We start from the raw sequence: 20,445 nt of genomic DNA on the forward strand, positions 1-20,445 counted from the left end.
TCGGGCGCTGCCGTGGGTCGGTTGTCTCGGGGAAACCGGTAGCTCGCTGGGAATGTGTCACTGGTGTTTATTTATTATGTTTCTCCTTTACAGCCATGGAGTGCAGAAACAAAGCAGCAGTTCCCCCGCGGAAGCTGGTACAAGGTAAGGCTGCAGAGGGAGTGTCTGTCACCCAGGGCAGCTTTAGCGTGCTAAGGTGTCAGATGTTTTGTGAAATACAGTGGCTTTGCAGTAATAAACTGGCCTGAACTGGCTAACCCATTTTAATTTTTATGCTTAAGAACTCATTAAATATCCTACTATTTGATTTCCCCTCGCCCCAGTGATTTGTATGATATGACTAAAATAATCAAATATTGTTGTTTCAGCTCGGTTGCCATTCAAACGCTTGAATCCTGTACCAAAGGAAAAATACGATGCAGATTTAGAAATCAAAAAAGTAAAGAGCTCTCAGAGTGGTTTTGGTCCAAGTAAGGATTCCTCCCTAGGTGCATCGCAAGCATCCCTGGACAACTTGGAGAATGACTGCCACTTGGGTTCAGATGTGAATTTTGCTCCAAAACTTGATAACGGAAAGGGTCCGTTAGACTATTTTATACAGAAAAACACAAAAGATAACACAAATGAAACTGTTATTGTTATTGACCTGACGAAGGACTCTAGCCATAGACTCAGTGATGACACAGACAATGTTAATTTTGATTCGAAAGCATCTTCATCCCTAGCTAAAACTAATGGCACGTTAGGAAAAGAGATAAACCAGTTGAGTTGCTTGAATTCCCCTCAGATGATGAATCAAACGGATGATTCAATGGAGACTGATGCGCCGTGTGAAGCTGTAGCCAATAAAGGTGAAGACTTGGTAGGTGGAATCCAGTCGTGTTCTGGGTTAACAGAGTGTAACAATATGGAAAACATGAAGGTAAACCAGAGTGAACTGAAGGATGTTATCTTTGAGGGGAAGATGCCTGTAGTGCTCCTGGAGGATATTATGACTGCAAAATCTCCCCAAGTCCCTTCTTTGGATGGAAGCATCACGTTGGAAAATGAGACCACAGAATCCTCTCACGAAGGGGACTCGGGACTTAGCAACTCCTCACTAAGCTCTCACTTTGTGAGTTCACCTGAGGTGCAGCCTGCTGCAGAAACAAAGAGAAATAATAGTCCTTTAGCTGCCTCAACGCCTATTAGGAAGGTTGGTTTATTTTCTTGGCTTTTTTTCTCAAAAGCTGTTGCATTGCAGATAGGTTGTATGGTTTCCTGCACTTGTAGTGAAAAGGATAAATAGATTATTCATGAAGATCATGAGAAGTGTATGGAAGGTGGTGTTGATTTATTAAGAACATAACTAAATTATTGCCCTTTTGAATTTTTATTTAATCCCTACTGCTAATGGATTTAAATTTTGCCTGGTTTTGAGCTGCTGGTATATTTGCATCTTGTGAATGTAACTTTAAACTCTGTTACAGGTTAATTTTATTTTTTTATGAACAGCTCATAAAGTGCATGCCCTGGGACTTAATGTTTTGGTAATTGGGATAAGGACAGCATCCAAGAGCAGTTTTGTCCATTAGTTGATGTTTTACAACCTCTGTTCTATCCCTGATGAAGCTGCTGTATAATTACTGTGAGAGGATGTCACCCCAGTACCAGTCCATGCAGATGCTTTTCCAGCTCTGAATTTCTGCAACTGTGGTACAGAAAATGCTCTAAGCTGAAACTACAGTGGATCAGTGGAACTGCAGATCCGTGCGAAAGGACGGAGGATGAGTTGGATGAGCCTCTGTCTCTCCCAACTGAGTGCTCGGAGCTTGTGCCCTCAGCCATCTTATGGGTTCACCCTTGAGCACTGGGAGCTGCTGGGGGGGAAAGTCACTGCATGTGCAGCACTCCTGGGGATGGGCGGTGCTGTTGGGCTGGGAAGGCTGGAGCATAGGAGGGAACACCTCGAGATGAGCTCTGACTGAGCTGGGTTGTGATCTTAGTTCCAGCTTAGTAGCTCTGCTCCAGCAAGAAACCCCAAAACACTGCTTTTCTGATGCTGTATTGAAAGGGAAGATCCAAAGGACAACAGTGCCTGCACAGGCGGCTGAAACGTTCACATGGCTCAAGTGCCTGTTCACAGCTCAACCATTTTTGGGGGGAGATCAGTGGTGGTTTCTCTCGCAGGGCACAGTCATCCACAGTGAAACCTGCAGAGTGGTCCTGGTGAATGTGCCTGGCCACTTACGTAGCTAAACCTCGCCTATAGTTAGGCTGGACTGTCTGTCCTGTGCATTTGTTTTGCTCAACTTTGTTATCGGAGGGGAAAATGAGGTATTGAGGGTTGGGTTGATGTTGCGCTGCCAGAGGTGGAGAATTGAGTATGTGGCTCAGGTAAATGAAAGTGAAGCAGCTGGTAGTCTTCCTCTTTATGCCATCTCCAAGCCTTTTAAGAAAGATTTTCAGTAATTATCCCCCTGGGGTTTAAGGAGAAACTGTCTCACAGGTGAGGAAAACTCACTGGCCTGGAGGAAGTGTAGATGAGTTAGCTGGGCCTTGGAGCTCATGATGTGACAGGTCTCCCATTTCTTCTGCTATGTGCTTATCAAGAAAAATGACCAATTCTTATACAGTTAAAACTCGCAATCTTTCATCTCTAAAATAAATATATAAACTCAAGCAGGCATGAAGTATTTCCAGTGTAGCAGAACAAACAAAAAAAATACTTGAATCCTGATGTAATACGATAACGTGAACAAGTTATTAGTTTCCTGTGGCGTGAAGTAAGGCTGAAATAGCTCACATGCTGCTTGCCAAAATGGGAAGTCTGCACCTCGACCTGTGTAGTTGCCTGTCCTGACATGTTTGTTTTCCCAGGTGGAAACAGCTCTGATAAACTAAAACTCCCAGTTGAACAACTCTTTATTTTGTGTCAGATAAATAATCTCCCAATGCAGCTTTGCACTGTGTAAACTTAAATGCGAGTACAGAAAAGAAAGCAGTTGCTCTGTGTTAGTCTGTTAATCACAGAGTTTAAACATGGTACCTTATACTGCAAATAGCAGGAGGAGGAAGAGGGGGATACAAGAAACCAAGGCATGGTATGCTGAAATATTGACAAACTGCGCCTTTGACTAGTCTATGAACAATGTTCTTAAACATGAAATACAGTTTTTCCCTTATAAATAACAGCTTTAAGAGAAATGAGAAGTGTGAACTTAAGGTTGACGCGCTGGTACTAGTGGAAGAGCGAGAGGGCTACGATTACAAGAAGAAACTGTTAAAATATGGATAATGGTCCTTGTATTTGGGAAGTTGTATCTAAATATTATAGCAAGAGTAAGTGGTAGGATGCAAAAAAGCAAACCTAAGTTTAACTCGAAGGAAGTGACTTTGCTATAATTAAATGTCCTCTGTTGTGCTCTCGTGATTTGGAGCAGCTCTAGCTTCTGTTTGTTTTTCTGCACATGATATTCCCTTGCAAATGATACTTTAGAACTGAGTAGACTAGAGGGATTTGTTTATGCAAAAACTTAGTAACGCGAGCACTTAATGTAAACTGAAGCATTTAGATGTATTCAGACTTAAATGTAAATCGGTGAGATTAGATATGCTTGAACTGTGTTCTTATATCCTATACTGCAGGAATACTTTAGTTGCTGAATATACTAATCTGTGAGAACGATGTTAATATAATTCAGATGAAGCTTGCGGTTCTTTTAGTCAGAGTTCTAGTACCTCATGGAAAGGGGATGGTGCAGGTCTCTAAAACTTGCATTTTGTAATTCCAGGTATCTCAGAAATTCCACAAAAGTTCGGCAGAGAAGGAGAAGCTGAGATTGCAAAGAGTAAGGCATTTTCACTGACATAGAAAAGTTAACCTGCTGTGCTTTTGCGTTGAATAGTAAGCAAAGCCCTTTGCGTTTCATCTTAGTCCACTTAGAACGTCTCTCTTCCTGATTTTCCTCACTGATGAATATGGAAGAATCTTAATGCATGCAGTTAAAGTACTTGGCTCGTTCCAGAGCTTCTTAATGCATACGTAATGAAGTGTGGGTGGCCTGCACTGCATTTCTGTGCACTTTGGTAAGAGATTAAGAAACTATAAATGTTGCTGACTGCTTGTCAAAATGCTTTTGAGAATTTTTTTCAAACCCTTTCCTGAGGGAGAGTAGGTGCAGCCTGCTAAGTGGACAGATACAAGTGAAATCTTCAAGAGCCTTCTATTTAGGGTCAGTTCCTGCTTCATCGTTCTCACCCTTCCCCCTTTGAAGCCACCAAACGTAGGTTCTGTTCCTCATTAATAAGTCAGGCAAATGGGCTGATGGTTTTTATGGCTTGCTGAAGAAACTGTCGGATGTCGCTGCTGGAAGTGCTGAAGCTCCACGCTCTGTTTGCTTGACTGCAGCTAGTCAGCAAACTCTGTTCCGTAACAAAACGGCGGTGCGGTGATTTTGCTGTCCATTCCGCTTCCAGTCCTAAAATGCTAAATATAAAGGAGGCTGATGGATCACATGGGGTTCTTGAACAGTCAGTGCTGGATGAGTGGGCTTTGCCTGCTGGAAAACTGGGTGTTATTTTAGCTGCAGTTGGGAAGGCCTGTGCTTATGAATTCTTATTGTGTTTCTTAGTAACTAGTTTATAAAGTTGGTAGAGGACTGTTGTGTGTTTTATATATGCTACATGTGATTGAGCCTGCTCCTGAGCTGCTTGCTTTTTACAGCGCCCTATATAGAAGTCCAATCTGTTGTTTTCTTCCATTCTATATGTACGTTAAAAATAGCACTAATGTGAGGGAGAGATGAGAATGGAAGCTTCATTACGCTAAAAATTAGACCCACCAATCCTGCTCTTAACTTCACACCGTTTTCCAAACTACCCAGTAGATTTTCACTGATTACCATGACTCAGTTCTGACAATACTGGGTTGTTTTTTTTTTACCATTGGCACCATTTTGTATGTTGGTTGCCATCCGCAGTTATTTGTACATTGTGACACTGTTTGGTAAGTCTTGATGTTGCCAAGAAGAGATGTGAAATAAATAAAACAAAACTGAAAATACATAGTGAGGATATTTGTGTGTCTGAGCACAGACATACCCTTGTTTTCTGGTGAAGTCACCAGTGCCTACAATGTAGGGAAGCTATCATTAATTTGCCATTTTTTTTAGTGAGTGTTGCACATTCTCCTTTGTGTCAGCAGACCCATAATGAGAATTTCAGTAGCTTTGGGATGAAATACTGTTAATGGCAACGCTTTCAATATAATCTTCCTCCATTGTTCCTGTAGTGCCCCTTGAATAAGCTTAGAGCACCCAGTGATGGCTGATTAGCTAACATGGGGCTAACACAAGTGGCAAATTTTTTTTGCAAGCTGCACAATCAAGTTTGGAGACTCGTGTTAACTGCCTGAGATAGTGAAAAACATCATCAGAACATCCTGATGGGTTTATAATGCAAAAATCAGATCAAATGCACTTTTCAAACTTATGCCATGGTAGCCCTGCATTGATACAAAAAGCATGAAAGCTTAGCTCGTGAGGTATGTGTTTCCAAAGAAAGTGGTTTGGAAACAATCTGAAATATTAAAATAACATTTTAAAATAATGTAAAAAAAAAAAAAATCCCATATAATTTTGCATAATGCTACACCAGTAATGAAGATGACTCAGATATAAAACAAGTAGAATACAAAGCTTTCCTTGATGCCTAGGAAATAGAAACACCTCCATTTGTTAGGAGAAAAGAACAAAGTGCCTTAGAGAGGCAGTGTGGGATAGCTCAGCTGGCTGAGGCAACAGGTAGCTGTGGCTAATAGCCTCGGGTCCTGTGAGAGCTAGAAATGATGCTGCAGGTCAGGCACTGGGCGGGTGCAAGAATCTACTCTAGTATCTCAGCTGAAGAAATGAAGTCCTTATTTTATTCAAGTTTTTATGGCAGCAGCTATTGCTGCACACAAAAAGACACCTTGCTTAATGGCTTCTTTCTGAACCAGGATCAGGAGCGTGCTGACAAGCTGCAGAAGTTGCAAGCAGAAAGGGAAGAAAAGGGAAGGCTGAAAGAAGAAGCAAAAGCCGCAAAAGAGCGAGCCAAGGAGGAGGCGAAGAAGAAGAAAGAAGAGGAGAAAGAGTTGAAAGAGAAAGAAAGGAGAGAAAAGAAAGAAAAAGAGGAAAAGGAAAAAGCCGAGAAGCTGAGAGTGAAGGAGGAGAAACGCAAGGAGAGGCAGGAAGCCTTAGAGTAAGTGATTGGTTTTTGCAGGTCCTAGGGAATGGAGTGAAATGATGTTTCATACCCACCTGAACTGTCCCTTCTAGAGGCTGTGCTGGTCAAAGAGCACCTGCCTCTTTGTCACAGGATATATTTTAAATATTTGAACGACTGTGTGCACCAGACCCTCATCTCAGCAGTACTTTTTGCTTGCAGGCTGACCTGGGCTTCTGGTTTGAAATGGCTGAAAAGAGCTGCCATGCTCCACTGAGTTTTTGCCTTTGTGACAAGTCTTCCTTGTACTTTTGCAGTTTGCTGACACTGATGCCCTATCTGGAGGAAGTTGCTTGTAACTTGATAATGTCATAAATACCCTTCCCTGGTATTGAGGGAAATTTGAAGCAGCCTGGCCACTTTGTGGCTAAAACAGGTCAATATTTGCTCTAGAAGGAATGAAAGGAGTCTTCTGTACGGTTAACCAAGTACAGTCCTTGACTGAATTGATAGATTATCCTCTTACCTAGCATGGGGGGGGTGTCTTAGTCAAGATTTGGGGCTTCTCACCTCTTCCTCAGTGCAAATAAACACTTCATGATGTATGACAGTTAACCTGAATTTATATTAAAGAGCAAAACTTGAGGAGAAGAGGAAGAAAGAAGAGGAGAAACGGTTGAGAGAGGAGGAAAAGGTAAATGCTTTCTCTAGCTTGTCTCTAAATTGTTCTCCTACAGTGAGATGATGTTAAGGGGCTCCCTGGCAGCCTGCTGCTGGCTGCCCAGCCACACGCACCGGGGCTCCCACAGCTCCTGGGGTTCTCCAGGCATACTGGGAGTGAGCTCTTCCATTTGGGATGCAGCCTCTCCGATCTGATCTGGTGGTGCTACTCCACCAGTTACATCGTGCAGGTTTCTTGTCTGTTACTTTTGTACATATTGGTGTCTTTGCTTTTACCTGTTAAAGTCTTTTCTATGTTTGTTTTTTTCAATGCCCGTGGGTGAACTCTATCCTTTATCTTAGCAATGACACTGGAATCCACATACCTGTGTTAGAGAATGCAGTTGGGTTTTTGTTGAGTTACAGGAGCTGGTAAATGACTGCACTTTGCTTTATACCTCACTAGACTTCATGTTGGGTCATGCATCAGCTCAACTTGAATTATAAGGCCTTATATTACTTTGTGTTTATAACTTGCGTTTTGATTCTGATTGCAGCGTATTAATGCACAAAAGGCTGAAATTACGAGGTTCTTCCAGAAACCAAAGACTCCACAAACCCCGAAGGTGAGGTGTTGCTGTTCCTGTATTTTGTTAGTCTTTCATCAGTTGTCTGATTTCCTTCTGGTCCATCCCTTAGAGCTTCTGAGATGGACAAAGCGTTAGTATTTCCTACTTCCTAATTTCAAAAGTGTAAAATTTTGTAAAAAGTCTGTGACAAGTGCAGAAACTACAAAAGAAGTCTGTAGTTACTTTAGTAAAAAAATCTCAGCTCTGTCTTCTGCTGCATTGGCTGTAAAGACCTAGATTTCCTTGAGAAGATCCATTGGTGTCTCAGATAGGAAAGGCTTAACCTAAATCTTCAAACCTCAGCACCTGGTATTGAGGTTTGTTGTATATCTTGAATGTGTTGGTGCTGCAGTTTCTCAGGTGTTCAGACCTTCACAACCCTCCCTTAATATTTCAGATTCTTGCTGGCTCTTGTGGAAAATTTGCTCCCTTTGAAATTAAGGAGAACATGGTCTTGGCTCCCCTCTGTCGTATTGCCCTGGATCCAGACTTCTTAGAACAGCTGGATAAGCTCCTGCCTGCACAGAATAGCGAAGTTTCTTTCTTGAGGGATCTAAAGTGTCGTAAACCACGTAAAACTGGACCTACTTTTGTCAGTAACAGCACCGACATAGTAAACAGGTTAGTCTGTGTGGTGGGGGTTTTCTTCACTTTTTTATGTAATACACTGCAGAATGGTGTTGATGTAATCTTATTCTAATATTAGAGATGATGAAAAGATGGAGCTCTTCTTTGAATACTCATTTTGTATGAGAATTGTTTCCATGGGGAGTAGTATGTTATGATCTAGAAGTCCTTTATTCCATAAAATGCTTTTCAGATCCTTCTCCACAGGAAATCTTGTGCTTCAGGCAGCTGCCTTTCAGCACTGGACCCTACTGGCCCTTAGTAGTGTTTGTCTTTGATAGTTTTAAAAAGTAAAGCTACTGATAGCTAAAACAGAGGTGGTGTTAAGGAGGGAGGTAGCTTGTCTGGAACTCATGTTCTTGGAGGAGAATTGGGAGAGCCAGTTCTAGGGAACTCAATCTCTGTGTTGGTGTTGGGGCTGAACTGAAGCTTTCTATAAGCTGTTTTCTGGAGTGGAATGGGAGCATTCTGTGAGTACTGAAGACTCTCTTTTCTTTTTAACAGCGATGTGGTGGTAGTGGATAACTGCAAAACAGATGTTCTTCCTGAAAGGGGGAAATTTGGTAGAATGAAGCTTCTGCAGTTTTGTGAGAATCACCGTCCTGCATATTGGGGCACGTGGAACAAGAAAACCACTATGATCCGTCCCAGGAATCCTTGGTCAAAGGACAGTGTAAGCACCTCACAGGCAGTGTACTTGGATCCTTTTCTTTATGCTCTTGAAGTGAATATGTGGTTGGCCAAGTTCAGTTGTTCTCTGGGATTTCTGATCCACTTGCATGATGCCCCGTGCTACCGAGTTTTGAAACCCTGAATGGGGTCTGGTGGTGTGCTTTCATGTTGTTTATAGAAATGGCATGTTGGAATTTCTTCTAGAAACTACTGGACTATGAAGTAGATAGCGATGAAGAATGGGAAGAGGAGGAACCTGGAGAAAGTCTCTCCCATAGTGAAGGGGTAAGGATTCTGCATGCTGAAAAATTGCTTTCTGAACCGATTGCAATTATTGCTGAAATCTCTAATAAATAGAGTTTCTTTTTAGGATGATGAAGAGGAGGGAGAGGATGAAGATGATGATGACGGGTTTTTTGTACCCCATGGGTACCTATCTGAAGATGAAGGAGTGACAGAAGTAAGTGGGTGTCACTGGTTTTCCATCTCCGTTTCCAGTGAATGGTGTAATAAATATTGGCAGAGGAAGCAGGTGTGTAGTCTTGGCATTGATGTAAATCCATCTCAGATCTGCATGGTTCAGGAGCTGGCTTCTGTAGCTTGGGAAGCTGGGTAAAAAACCTGCGTTTAAAAAGCTTTTGTTTTTCCTGGAATAGGATGTATTGAGTTCTCTCTTGCCTGTGGTTTTAGGAGTGCGATCCAGAGAATCAGAAGGTTCGTCAAAAGCTGAAAGCAAAGGAGTGGGATGAACTGATGGCCAAGGGGAAGAGGTTCCATGTTCTACAGCCTGTGAAAATCGGCTGTGTGTGGGGAAGTGCAGGAAACGACAGCGGTGCAAACGCGGACCTAAAGGTTCTCCAGCAGTTCACAGCGTGTATCCTGGATTCACCTGTGGCAGAGGAAGAACAACAGATACAGAAATGTAGCAAAAAAAGAGCAAAAGATCAACAAAGTAAGATCTGAAGGGCTAAATAGTTGTACTTGTGCACTGTTGTACTCTGGAGAGAACAGATTTTTGTACTGAGTGTCCAATTCAGGATGACCTGGTTTTGACAAGTCTGAAATCCAGGGAATCTCAGAGTTCTTGGAAAGCTTTCCAGCATTGCGTCCAGTATGGCCTTAGTTACGCTCTCTGAAAACTCTTGCTCTAGATAATCCAGGAAATAAAGCCAACAAGACTTCAGCAGAGTCGGATTTAGGACTGCTTACTGGAAGTGCTCAAGCCCATTGACCCGTTTATTGTTTGGGGGAGAGGATTTAGTTTGTGTGACAGGTTTCAGTTCTGAGCATCTGCTGTACATGATGAACACAAAGATGTGAATGATGAATGTAAAGGCTAGAACAAGGGTTGAAGCTTGTAACTTCAGGGGGTTATTGTTATTGGGGGTGAATTTTCTGCATCAGATTTAGCTCCTGTTACCATCCCATATCTTAAATTAAGCTCAGCCTATTTGTTGTCTTTCTGGAGTGTGTGTACTGTTTGGTTCTGTCAGGTTCTTGACTTTTAAATCTTCCCCCACAACCCCTGTGCATCCTTTCTCCTCTGCAGTCCTTGGCCAGCTTCTGCCTCTGCTGCACGGCAACGTGAACGGGAGCAAAGTGATCATCCAAGAATTCCAGGAGTGCTGCCGACAAGGACTGTTCAGCGACGTGACGGCAGCCGCCGAGTGTAGCGACACGAGCCCTGTGAGCCCCCACGCCTCCCGGCCGCAGACGCCTGTCGGCGAGGACAGCGGTGTCCCTTCCAAAGCCAGGCTAAAGCGAATCATTTCTGAGAACTCTGTGTACGAGAAGAGACCCGAGTATAGGATGTGCTGGTACGTCCACTCGGAGGTGCTGAAGAGTTTTGATCGAGAGCATCTCCCTGTCCCTTGTCAGTGGAACTACGTCACCCAAGTCCCTTCTTCAGGGAAGGAGGAGGGTGGCAGCGTGCCTGGCGTGGCGGTCCTGCAGCCCACCCCTGTGTCGGTGAAGAGGAAGTCCACCGGAAGCATGTCCATCACTAAATTCATGAAAAGGCCTCGAGGTGCTGAACAGGTGAGTTCCTGTCACAGTGCTCTTCCCCAGTAAAGAACGACGGGGCTGTAGCTCTGCGTCTTCCGTGGATGAGCGTCCTGGTGTGCCCCCCAGACCGACCTAGGTGAGCGGAGTCAAAATAGTGAGTTACACACACTGTCCTTCACAAAAAAAAGACCCTTTTTGTGGGGGAAGGAGTGAAATTGTCTGAATCTAAAGATCTGAGTTTCTTTTGTGTCTTTCCAGCTTGGACTGTCTGTTCCATTTGAAATGTTGCTCTCCTGCTGTTCTTCCATTTTCTGCTATTTGGCAGTGATTGCATCCAAGCTGTGAATAGTTTCTGAGTGTCTGCTTGGCCTTGAGTTTACAGCTGTATATAATTTGTATGCAGGTTTTTATGTGTGTGTATGGCTGCCAGATGTATAGCCTGAGCTGGTGACTTACATCAGTTGCATGTGTATTGATTAAACGTGGTTCATAAGTGCTGCATCTCAACTCGTAATAGTCTGTAAAGTCTCCAGCTTATACTGTCATGCATAAAGCTGAATTTCAAGAGCTGGCTTAAAAATACAATAATTCATAGAACAAAATGAGATGGATTTGGAGTAGTTGCTACTCCAGCTCTAGGCTTTGTTGTGATCTTCCTGTTGTTTGCTTCTGCTTTTCGGGGGAACCACAGGTAGCACTAAGAGTTTAATCATCCAAAAGGACGCCTGAGAAGTATGTGATTAGTGCATTAGCCATGTGATGCTCTTGTGCATTTAAGACACTAAGACTTTAGGTCCTGAAGTTTGGTGTTACAAACTGTTTGCTTCTAAACCTACAGGTAGGACGGGGTTTGTACTGTCAGTGGATCTGTTCCTCATCCCATGTGGACAAGGGGGTGATTAAAGAAGCCACGGACAAAGCTTTTTATGCTTTTCCTTCTCACCTTATTCTTGGCTGCTTTTGCTTTTCTACTGAGAAAGCTCTGCATTCAAGTACTGATAGGTATCAAAGACTTGTGAGAAGCTGTTCAGCCCCCAAACTCCATCTGCTTGGGTTTTTTCTTAAATGCTAAATAAAGGCAAAGATAAAAAATCTTTGCTTGGCACCCACTGGAAATTCTGCTTATAACCGACTACTTGAGCAGAAATAGCAAAACAAAAGCTTTTAGTAGAATTACATCACCTGCCTGAATTCTTCAAAGCTCTCGAAAGCACCTTAAAACTGGCCTAAAGGTGCTGTGCAGCTCAGCAAAGGTGTCAAGAGTCCCAAAAGCCTTTTGTGTCTGATGTTTAAGTCGTCACTGCTCAGGTACTACTGAGATGCCATCCCTCCTGTCGAGTGAGGCTGGAGCTGGGGGAGAGCCTGGGAACGATTGGTAGGTCGAGGCTGCCAGGTTCTCTGCCCCTGGCACGTGTTCCCTGCTATGAAGCTCACACCAGGGCTCGTGTCAGTAAAAGTGCTCTTACCTAAGCTGTGGAGAGAGGAAAAACTCAGTACTGAAGTGGGCAGTACCTGTGCATGTGTAGGAGGGGATTACTTAATCTGAGAACTGTGACTTTAATGAAAGATGTAAATTGAACATTTCTTCTCTTGGAACAGTGTGTACGGGGTGGGGACCAGGTTCTAGGTCTGAGATTTTCATTCCGCAGTTCCAGTTGAGGGAAAAAACGCAAAAAACACTTGCAGCTGTTCAGTGCTGGCCAACTTCAGTTTGTATCACTCCTTGTATTCATTTTCTCGATTCAAAATGAGTAGTTTGTGCTGCTCCCATGGCAGAAAATGGGGTCACCAAGGGAAGAACTGTCACCCCTTCCTGAATAAAAGCTAATTGGCAAAGAGGAAGAGGAGTTGGGGGGAGAACATGCATTGAACTTGACAAGCAAAAGTAATTTTCCATCTTCAGAAGGAAGAAAGCATCCAAAATATTCAGCAGAGGGGAGGGGGGAGGTTTCCCTTCCAAAAAACCAACAAAACTGAGTCAGATTTCAATTAAGGTTTGAACTGACTTTTGATGTGTAGGCTGTTCATCGCATTGTGTAACAGTGAAACATCCTGGAGCAGAAACTTGGCGTGCTTCCTGCTGTACGTGCTGTTGCAGACGAGGCCTTTTATCAAAAGTCAGTGTCTGTTGAAGCCAGGAGTTGCTTATTTTTCTTCCCCACAAATATGCCCAACTGATCAGACTGTGCTGCAAGTGCTAATTGTGAGGAGCGCTCACTGGAGTCCTTCACAGCACTGGCTGTGCTTCGTCTCGCACATTAGCTTGCTGAGACACAGCTGGTACCTTTTTTTTTTTCCCTTAAGGCTGAAGCTGCAGAAATGGATGGATTTCAGGCAGACACCGAGGAAGATGAGGAAGATGACGACTGCCTGATTGTGAATATACAGCCAGGCAAAGGTGGGAAAATAAAGCAATAGCAGTCTCTTGGCAGATGCTCTCTCCCACGAGGGAGAGTATGACAGAGTGGGAACGGTGTGTGGCTAAACCTGTTGCGGTTTTTCTAGCACTTTTTCACCAAGCCTTGTGCTCTTCTCTGTAGATGTCTTATTCTAGGTACTTCTCTGCTTTTTATGTTTCATTCTAGATATTTCTTTGCTATTTAAAGTCGTCTCTAACCCACTCTTGCCCTTTCTTCCCTCCTCCCTCCAGTCGACTAAATAGCACAAAGTGCTTGTGACTAGCATGTGGCTGCCAGTGTTACCTTTTTTTTTTTCTAGTAAGAAAAGTGAGCACTGGGGTTAGTATCAGCAGACCCACTAACTACTGGTAAATGTTGCTGAGCAGGGCTGTCCCAGGGCTGTGTGTGCTTATGTTCAGAGCCCTTTCAGGACTGACAAGGAGCATAACTTCCCCTCTGCGGCCTTCTTGAAGTGCACGGTGAATTGTCTGAAGGATGTAGCATTGGATCATAACCAAGCTCTCGGATGTCTGACAGGCTCTGGTCAACACTTTGCTCTAGAATCTAAGCAGTTGCTTATATTTGTGTCCCAGTTATCCCTTGGAAAACGGCTTTCAAAGCTTTGCTGCCGTAGCGTATCCTTTCAGGCTACGGATTCAGCAACAGTGGGATGAGGATGTGGAGCAGCTCCTTTCATCTCTGTGAGGTTTTAGCTATATGTACTCGATCATACAGATCAATGACTTAACACCAACCACATGATGTGCATTCAGCTCCTCTAAACCGCTTTCAAAACCTCCGAGCCCTTTCTTACCGCTCTCACAATAGAGCTCTTTCACAATGCTACTGGCACAACCTGAATTAAGGAAAGTGGGGGTTTTTTTTGTGTTGGGCAGCTCCTCTAACTGATAGATAAGGGCTCGTGCATATTCCTGAAGCCTTATATTCTATAGAGTGTTTGACCCATTCTAGACATATCTGTGTTCTCCTTTCTATCTCAGCTGGTGCTGTATTCCTCCTCCCACGTTCCATAACAGACAATATAGTTGTTTGACAAGAAGCTTTGCATTTAATCTTAAGCTGCTTTTGCTTATTACAAGACTGCAGCGAGATGAAAGCCTTGCTTCAGGTTTGTAACCTCTTGTTCCGAGGATGGGGATGCTATTCAGTGGTTTGCCGTCCTCGGGCTTTGTTGACACACGTGCAGCTATATTTGTTTAACTCCGCCTGAATCTAAAGCACTGAAAACATTATGAAGATTTTTTTTTTTATGGTTGAAGTGATTTTTATTCTGGATTGATGTGAACCCAATATTAAAGCCAGTTTTTAAATAGTATTTAAAGGAACCTTGCAACAGAAGGGGGCAGATAAGCTAAGACAGGTAGAGTATATAGTAGCCAAATTCTACAAGATTAATGAGGGTATTAAAAAAAAAAAAAGACACATTTTTCTACTTTGCAGATTCTATGTTGGCAGTTACTGAAATGGCTTCAGAATCCAGTGAGAGAAGAACCACTCACCCGGACACCAGTATGGTCAGCCCACCTAGTACAGTTTGAGACTTAAATGCCTACTAACTTCTCTGTATGTATGTAGAATGAATTAGAAAATTTTAAACCTTGTGTATCTTTGAACAAGATACTTGAAAGTATTCCATATTTCTTGTAAAGAGAAGACAGCACTTTGTTCTGCTTCAGACCAGATGGAAGCTTAAATTTTTAGTTCTAGTTTTTAGCTTAAATACTGCATATTAATCTGTCCTTAATAAAGCATTATTGAAATTTTGATACTTCTTTGTAATGCAAGGTATCTAAATTATCTCTAAAACTAGTGGAGGGATTTTGAAATAAGCTTATTGTGATGCCACTGGGGGAATTACTCTGTTCATAATGTTGTATAGCATGGCCTTGGGTATAAATGATGTACAATTATATTTGAATTTATGCTATCTGTATTTTTGCTATCTGTTTGTGGTCTTACTTGCTACAGAGAACAGCAGCAGGGCTTTATCTTTGGAAAAGAAAAGAAAAATGCACCTTGTTTCTCCTCTTTTGGGATAGGCCAGTATTAATTACATATTGGGGTAGATTATCAGTCTCCTGTACACAGTGTTGCAATGGAAGCTGTAATTAACTGGCTGTAGTTTGAGGCTTAATCTCTCACCAGTGGGCAGCATAAAGAGCTGTTGCCTGTTGTCGGTGTCCTGGTCTGTGGGTGCCCTGAAGTGAAAAGGTGGGTAATGCCACGGCTGCACCAGTAACACCAGTGCCAGCCCCAGCACTGACTGGAGCTTGTCTGTATTTTAAACCTTGCAGAGCAATGCAATTCAAGTAACTTTGAGAAATGAGTCTTTAAATATTCCATTTGAGAAATGAGTCTTTAAATATTCCATTTAATCAGACTACACATAATTTTATCTAAATATATTCTCTCCAATAGGAGTTACAGTGCACACGGAAGCAAAAGGAAAAGCTGAGTTCTAAGCCCAGCCCAATATCCAGCCTCTATTAATTGGTAATCCAGCCTAGTACTAGCACTTCATCCCTCCTCCAAGGGAGGAGAGTGGTGCTTCATCACGGTCTTGGAAATACCTCAAGCAGTCACTGCTAGAACTCGGTTTTAAAACCATTCAGAGCAGCCCTGTAAGTGTCTTACTGGGCCAGACTGCCTTAGTGGATGGTTACTGGAGTGGTGGAGGTGGCTGCAGGGTGGGTGTGACATAGCAGAATCTAGACTCCCGCTCTGCAGAACTAAAACAAGGTCATTTCTGAGGTCATGTATCTGGAAACTCCAACAGTCTGTATAGGAAAAAGAGGGAACAGCCTAAACGACCAGCACTGAATCCACTCCCCTTTATTTCATGACAGTGTCTGGACTCTGGAGAGAAGTTCTGGTTTCAGGGGGCTTGCTGGCTGCTCCTCTCCTGCTGCCTCAATGTCTGCCATGACTGCTGCGTCCCAGGCCAGAGTCAGGAGGGCTGAGGGCACCTGGAGCAGAAAAGGCAGGGTTATTAAGCTATAGCAATGTTATACTTTGACCTCGTAACATGGTGTGTGTGTGTTTACAGACCTGGAAGAACTTAGGGCACTTCACCTAAAAAGGACAAGTGTGAATTTCTGCAAGAAGCTCCTCAGGGGACACTGCTCTGGGCTTTCTCTTGGAAGCCCTGTGCTAGAGCTGTGCTTGCCTCTGCTGCCTTCCCTCTTTCCCCAGGGTGGATGCTAACCCTGTGATAGAGCTGCTGCCAACCTCTGCAGCCTGTGTTTGCTACAGGAGGTAGGTCCTTGCAGTTCTTCCAGACAGACCCCACAGCCTTGAGCTAGAAGCTTTCACGCAGTCTTTGCTTGAGCTCAAAGAGAAGCGGCCTGAGCACAACTGGCAGCACTGAGCGCTGAAGACACAAACTTCCCTAAGTTACGAGCAGCACATCACTGACAACCTGAAGACCCCTGTGGAAGGAACCAGCTGTCTCTCTTTACTCACCAGCCCACATTCATTGAAGGCCAAGTTCTCATCAGTCAGTTTGAGACCTCCAGGTCCCAACAGCTCAAAGGGCAGCCAGTCATCTCGGAGTGCTTCTCTCACAAAGTTGTAGAGCGTGGATACTGATTCTCGCGCATAAAAAGTCCCTGCCATGAGAAAACAAGGTGAGATATTGAAAGAGTCTGGCATTTACCAAATCTGATCTTTTGTGGTAGGTTTCATGGGGCTCACGTACTGTTGCTAACTTTATGAACTACTTCAGTGGCACAGAAACAGCCTGACTGAACTCAGAAGTATAAAAGCAGAATCCCCATAGAAAAAAAAAAAAATTACTTCTATTGTTGCAAGCCCCTGCCAGCCTGTAACAAATAGTTGGGAAAGCCTGAAATGATTTCCAGAGTTCTACTGCAAAATCTGAAGAGGATTTATACTGTTGTGTAGCCTGACATCACACAGGCAACCTCATGCTGGTTACTATAACAAACTGATCTAATGAGTCCAGCTTGCTGCAGTAGCCTGGGAAGAGCACGCTTTAATTAACAGCGCCTTGAGATTCTTCCCTCTCCACTCAACCCCGGCTTACAGTCCCAACCTTGTGCAGGTGAGGCAGGTGGAGGGCTCGGAGATGGGAAGAGTTCTTAATGAAAAGTCACCCCACTCTGGTTTTTGTTGCTTTATTCTACCATCTGTGTTCAACACCCCTCAAGCCTGCTTATTATTCAAGCTCTTGCACTGCAAGTATTCTCAGAAGCTTTTGGAGGTAGACAAAGAAAAGGCGAGAAGTCTTTTACCTTGGAGGATGTATCCATCAGGAAACCGGACTCGCACCAGGGTGTAGTTGTACTTCCGCATCTCCCTTTGTTCTTCTTTCTCTCTCATGGCTCTTGTCCTCAGCATCGAAGCCTTCTCGACTGCTTCTGTCCTTTAGAGAAAACACAATTTTTAACATGAAGGAGAGGTACAAGACTCCTAAGCTGGCACTGCGTGCCCCCTGGGCAGTCAGGGCCCTCCTCCTCCTAAGTCTACTCACCGGAGCCGCTGCTCTCGCTTGATCTCTTCTGCAGTGAGGTTGTAAAAGTCATTTGGCAGCTCAAACCGAGCAGCTTCAGGTGATGGTTTAAAGAGACAGAGCTGGCGATCCAGCTGGGCTCTCACAGGCTCAGAGCTTAAAAGCTGCTCTTTGTAGTCCTTGAGGTCTTCCAACTTGGTCAGCATTTCTTCCTTCAGTACATAGTACTCCTCTGTGGTCTCTACAACCAAAAGGAGAGGATTTGAGTCTTGTTCTTTATGTGAGTAATGTATGAAATACAAGGGCAAGGATCTCCAGAAAATGTAATGTCTTAACAGGGAAACTGCAGGGTGAGTGGCTGTTTCTATTACAGCCTCAGAGTAACAGCTTTTGTGGAGCTCTTGGCAACCAGAGCTGCCTCGCTTGCCTCCCCTGGCATGTCCCACCACCACTCAGACTCCTGACTCAGTTTAATACACTTAGATTTCTTGCCTTGTCCTGGAACAGGCAGTGTTTTTGTCTCAAACCCAATAGCCTGGAAAAATCTGTGTATCCCTTCCAGGCAGCTTATCCTTTCCTGGAAGAAAAGGAAAGAATTTAGATGTAGTCTGCTCCAGGCAGGGACTTTCCTAGGCAGAGCACCTGTAGGAGTCTTCACCTCACCTGAAACACTTTGTTCTGCAATTTGATTTTCCGGTACTTTTCCTCCTCTGGATGGAGATAGATATTATCCAAGTATCTGCAGAAAAAGGAATGCACTGCATGGATCAAAGCAGGCACTTCACAACAGGCTACCTCAAGGTGTAAGAATAATCTGAGAGACCTCCCAGTATTTCTCATTGGTAAGAGCTGAGAAACAGGAAAGTAAAATACATGAGTGTTTCATGTCCAAGCCAGACAGATGCTGATCTCTATACCAGTAGTTCCCAAACCTCTTGGATTAGTGAACCAACTCTTAAACCACCTCTGAGATGCTGACCTTATTTCAGCTGACACTTAAGCTGGTTCAAGTGTTCAGCTTTTGGTTTTCTTCAGACTTTGCCTGGAGAAAGGCAAGAAAATCCACCTGCCTGTTGGCCTTGCAGGGAAGGGATGAGCTGTTGGTGTGCCACAGCCCACTTACTTGGCCATGGTCTCCACGCCCACTCGTACTTTCTCCCGGTCCTTATTGAAGGTGTGAATCTCCATGATCGAGGCAGCTACCGGGTCTATGGAGAAGTACTGCGGGAGAAGAAGAGAAACTGATGCTACTCTGCAGAAGGATGTGGGGGGTTGTTGGGGTTTAACCCTGACCAACATCTCAGCACCATGCTTATTCCCCCCACAGTGGGATGGGGGAGAACTGGAAGGGTCAGAGAGGGAAAAATCCCCATGAGTTGGGCTAAAGACAAGTTAGTAAAGCAAAAAATCTATGCATGCAAGCAAAGGAATTTCTTCACTACTTCCCCGTTTTGCTTACACACTGGAAACAGCTACACTTCCCATCACCAATCCAAAACACAGCACCATCTGAGCTGCTATGAAGAAAATGAACTGTCCCAGCCAAAACCAGTACAGGCCTAGAGTTCCCAGTGTTTCCAGCAAGCCGAAGGGAGAGCACTCGGATGGGCATTGGTACAGCTACAGCAGAACAGAGTTGCCCTTTGGGAGACAGTGGAGATTTTACAGGGAGAAGGCAGAGAAGTCACTGCTCGAGGGGACCCATGTCACAAAATGAGTGAAAAGAGGAGGAAGGGAAGCCATGCGGCTGGCAGACGTGGCACTTACCGACTGGATGGCTTCTCTGAGGTGCTTTTCCTTCTTGTCTTTCCTTACAACTGCACCAGTCAACGGGCAAATGAAATAGACCCCTGAGACAGAGGGCGCAGCTGCCCCTTCCTTGTCTGGGGAGGCAAGGTCCTAAAGGAGACAAAATCAGGCCCCAAACTGAACGCAAAGAGGTTTTTTTGGGGTATTCTTGTTTCTAAATACCCTGACACATCTGCATGGGACAGGGACAGCAGCACTGAAGGGTGCTGATCAGGGTCTAGTAGTGTCTTGTACCTCTTTCTCTGCGGAGAGCCCCTTCTCACTTGCAGCTGCCTCGGCCATCAGCTCTTTTCTCACTACGAGAGACAAACCCAAGTTACGGCGGTGGACGGGCAGAGGGTCAGCAGGTTTCAGAGGACTTCAGAGCGTGCAGCACCACCCGGGGCAAGCAAACACCTACCTGGGTGCTCTGGCCTGTGAGTCTACGGATGAGTGTGACCCCGTTTCTGTGCCACTCAAGCAGTCACAGAAGCCAGCTGTGCCCCAAAATCTCTGCAAAAGCTGCACCCCAGTAGTTGCCTACGTGGGATCTCCCTCTCCAGGCTCAGCTCAGAGCTACAACCATCCCAGCCAGCACCCCTGTCCAGCTGCTCCATCCCCACAGCGGCGCAGCAGGTCCCTGTCCTCCAGCCAGCTCTTACCCTGGTTCTTGATGGCTTCCTGGGACGAGGGCAACTTGCCCTTGGGCTTCAGCTCCATCCGGGCCAGCGCCGCAGCCGCTGCCATCTGCGCTTCATCCGTCGGTCCCTGACGAGGCTTCGGCGCCGCTTCGGCTTTTGGCTTCTCCTTGGGGACCCTGGGCAGGACCGAGCAGCAAAGCTCAGGAGGAGGCGGGCTCCGTGACCCGCACCCGCCCCGTGACCCCGGGGAGGAAGCCGGGAAACCGGCTGCCCCGGTGCGGCAGCATCGTTGTCCGGTGAGTGGCGGGAGCCCCGCGGGACGGGCGGCTCGGGCACAGCGGTGAGTCTTG

General features: G+C 44.7%; 2 protein-coding genes across 2 annotated transcripts; one reads left to right on the forward strand and one right to left on the reverse strand.

Annotated features, from left to right (window-relative positions):
* The first annotated feature begins 34 nt into the window (after positions 1-34).
* CHAF1A (chromatin assembly factor 1 subunit A) lies at positions 35-15,122 on the forward strand. The gene is made up of 14 exons (XM_026864936.1): positions 35-144; positions 369-1,195; positions 3,774-3,830; positions 5,978-6,219; positions 6,817-6,877; positions 7,401-7,469; positions 7,870-8,093; positions 8,604-8,772; positions 8,976-9,056; positions 9,142-9,231; positions 9,462-9,723; positions 10,321-10,808; positions 13,080-13,173; positions 14,636-15,122. The coding sequence occupies exons 1-14, from the start codon at positions 96-98 to the stop codon at positions 14,731-14,733; spliced, it is 2,811 nt and encodes a 936-aa protein (XP_026720737.1). The 5' UTR covers positions 35-95; the 3' UTR covers positions 14,734-15,122.
* Positions 15,123-15,546: 424 nt separating this feature from the next.
* Positions 15,547-20,307, reverse strand: UBXN6 (UBX domain protein 6). Its single transcript, XM_026864937.1, has 10 exons — positions 20,117-20,307; positions 19,710-19,771; positions 19,434-19,565; positions 18,790-18,887; positions 18,330-18,405; positions 18,159-18,243; positions 17,688-17,907; positions 17,449-17,579; positions 16,658-16,803; positions 15,547-16,161 (listed from the first exon to the last, which is right to left on the reverse strand). The coding sequence occupies exons 1-10, from the start codon at positions 20,199-20,201 to the stop codon at positions 16,033-16,035; spliced, it is 1,164 nt and encodes a 387-aa protein (XP_026720738.1). The 5' UTR covers positions 20,202-20,307; the 3' UTR covers positions 15,547-16,032.
* Between the last annotated feature and the right edge of the window lie 138 nt (positions 20,308-20,445).

This window comes from Athene cunicularia (genome assembly GCF_003259725.1).
Source record: "Athene cunicularia isolate RWA chromosome 28 unlocalized genomic scaffold, athCun1 chr28_part1, whole genome shotgun sequence".
Classification (NCBI taxonomy): domain Eukaryota; kingdom Metazoa; phylum Chordata; class Aves; order Strigiformes; family Strigidae; genus Athene; species Athene cunicularia.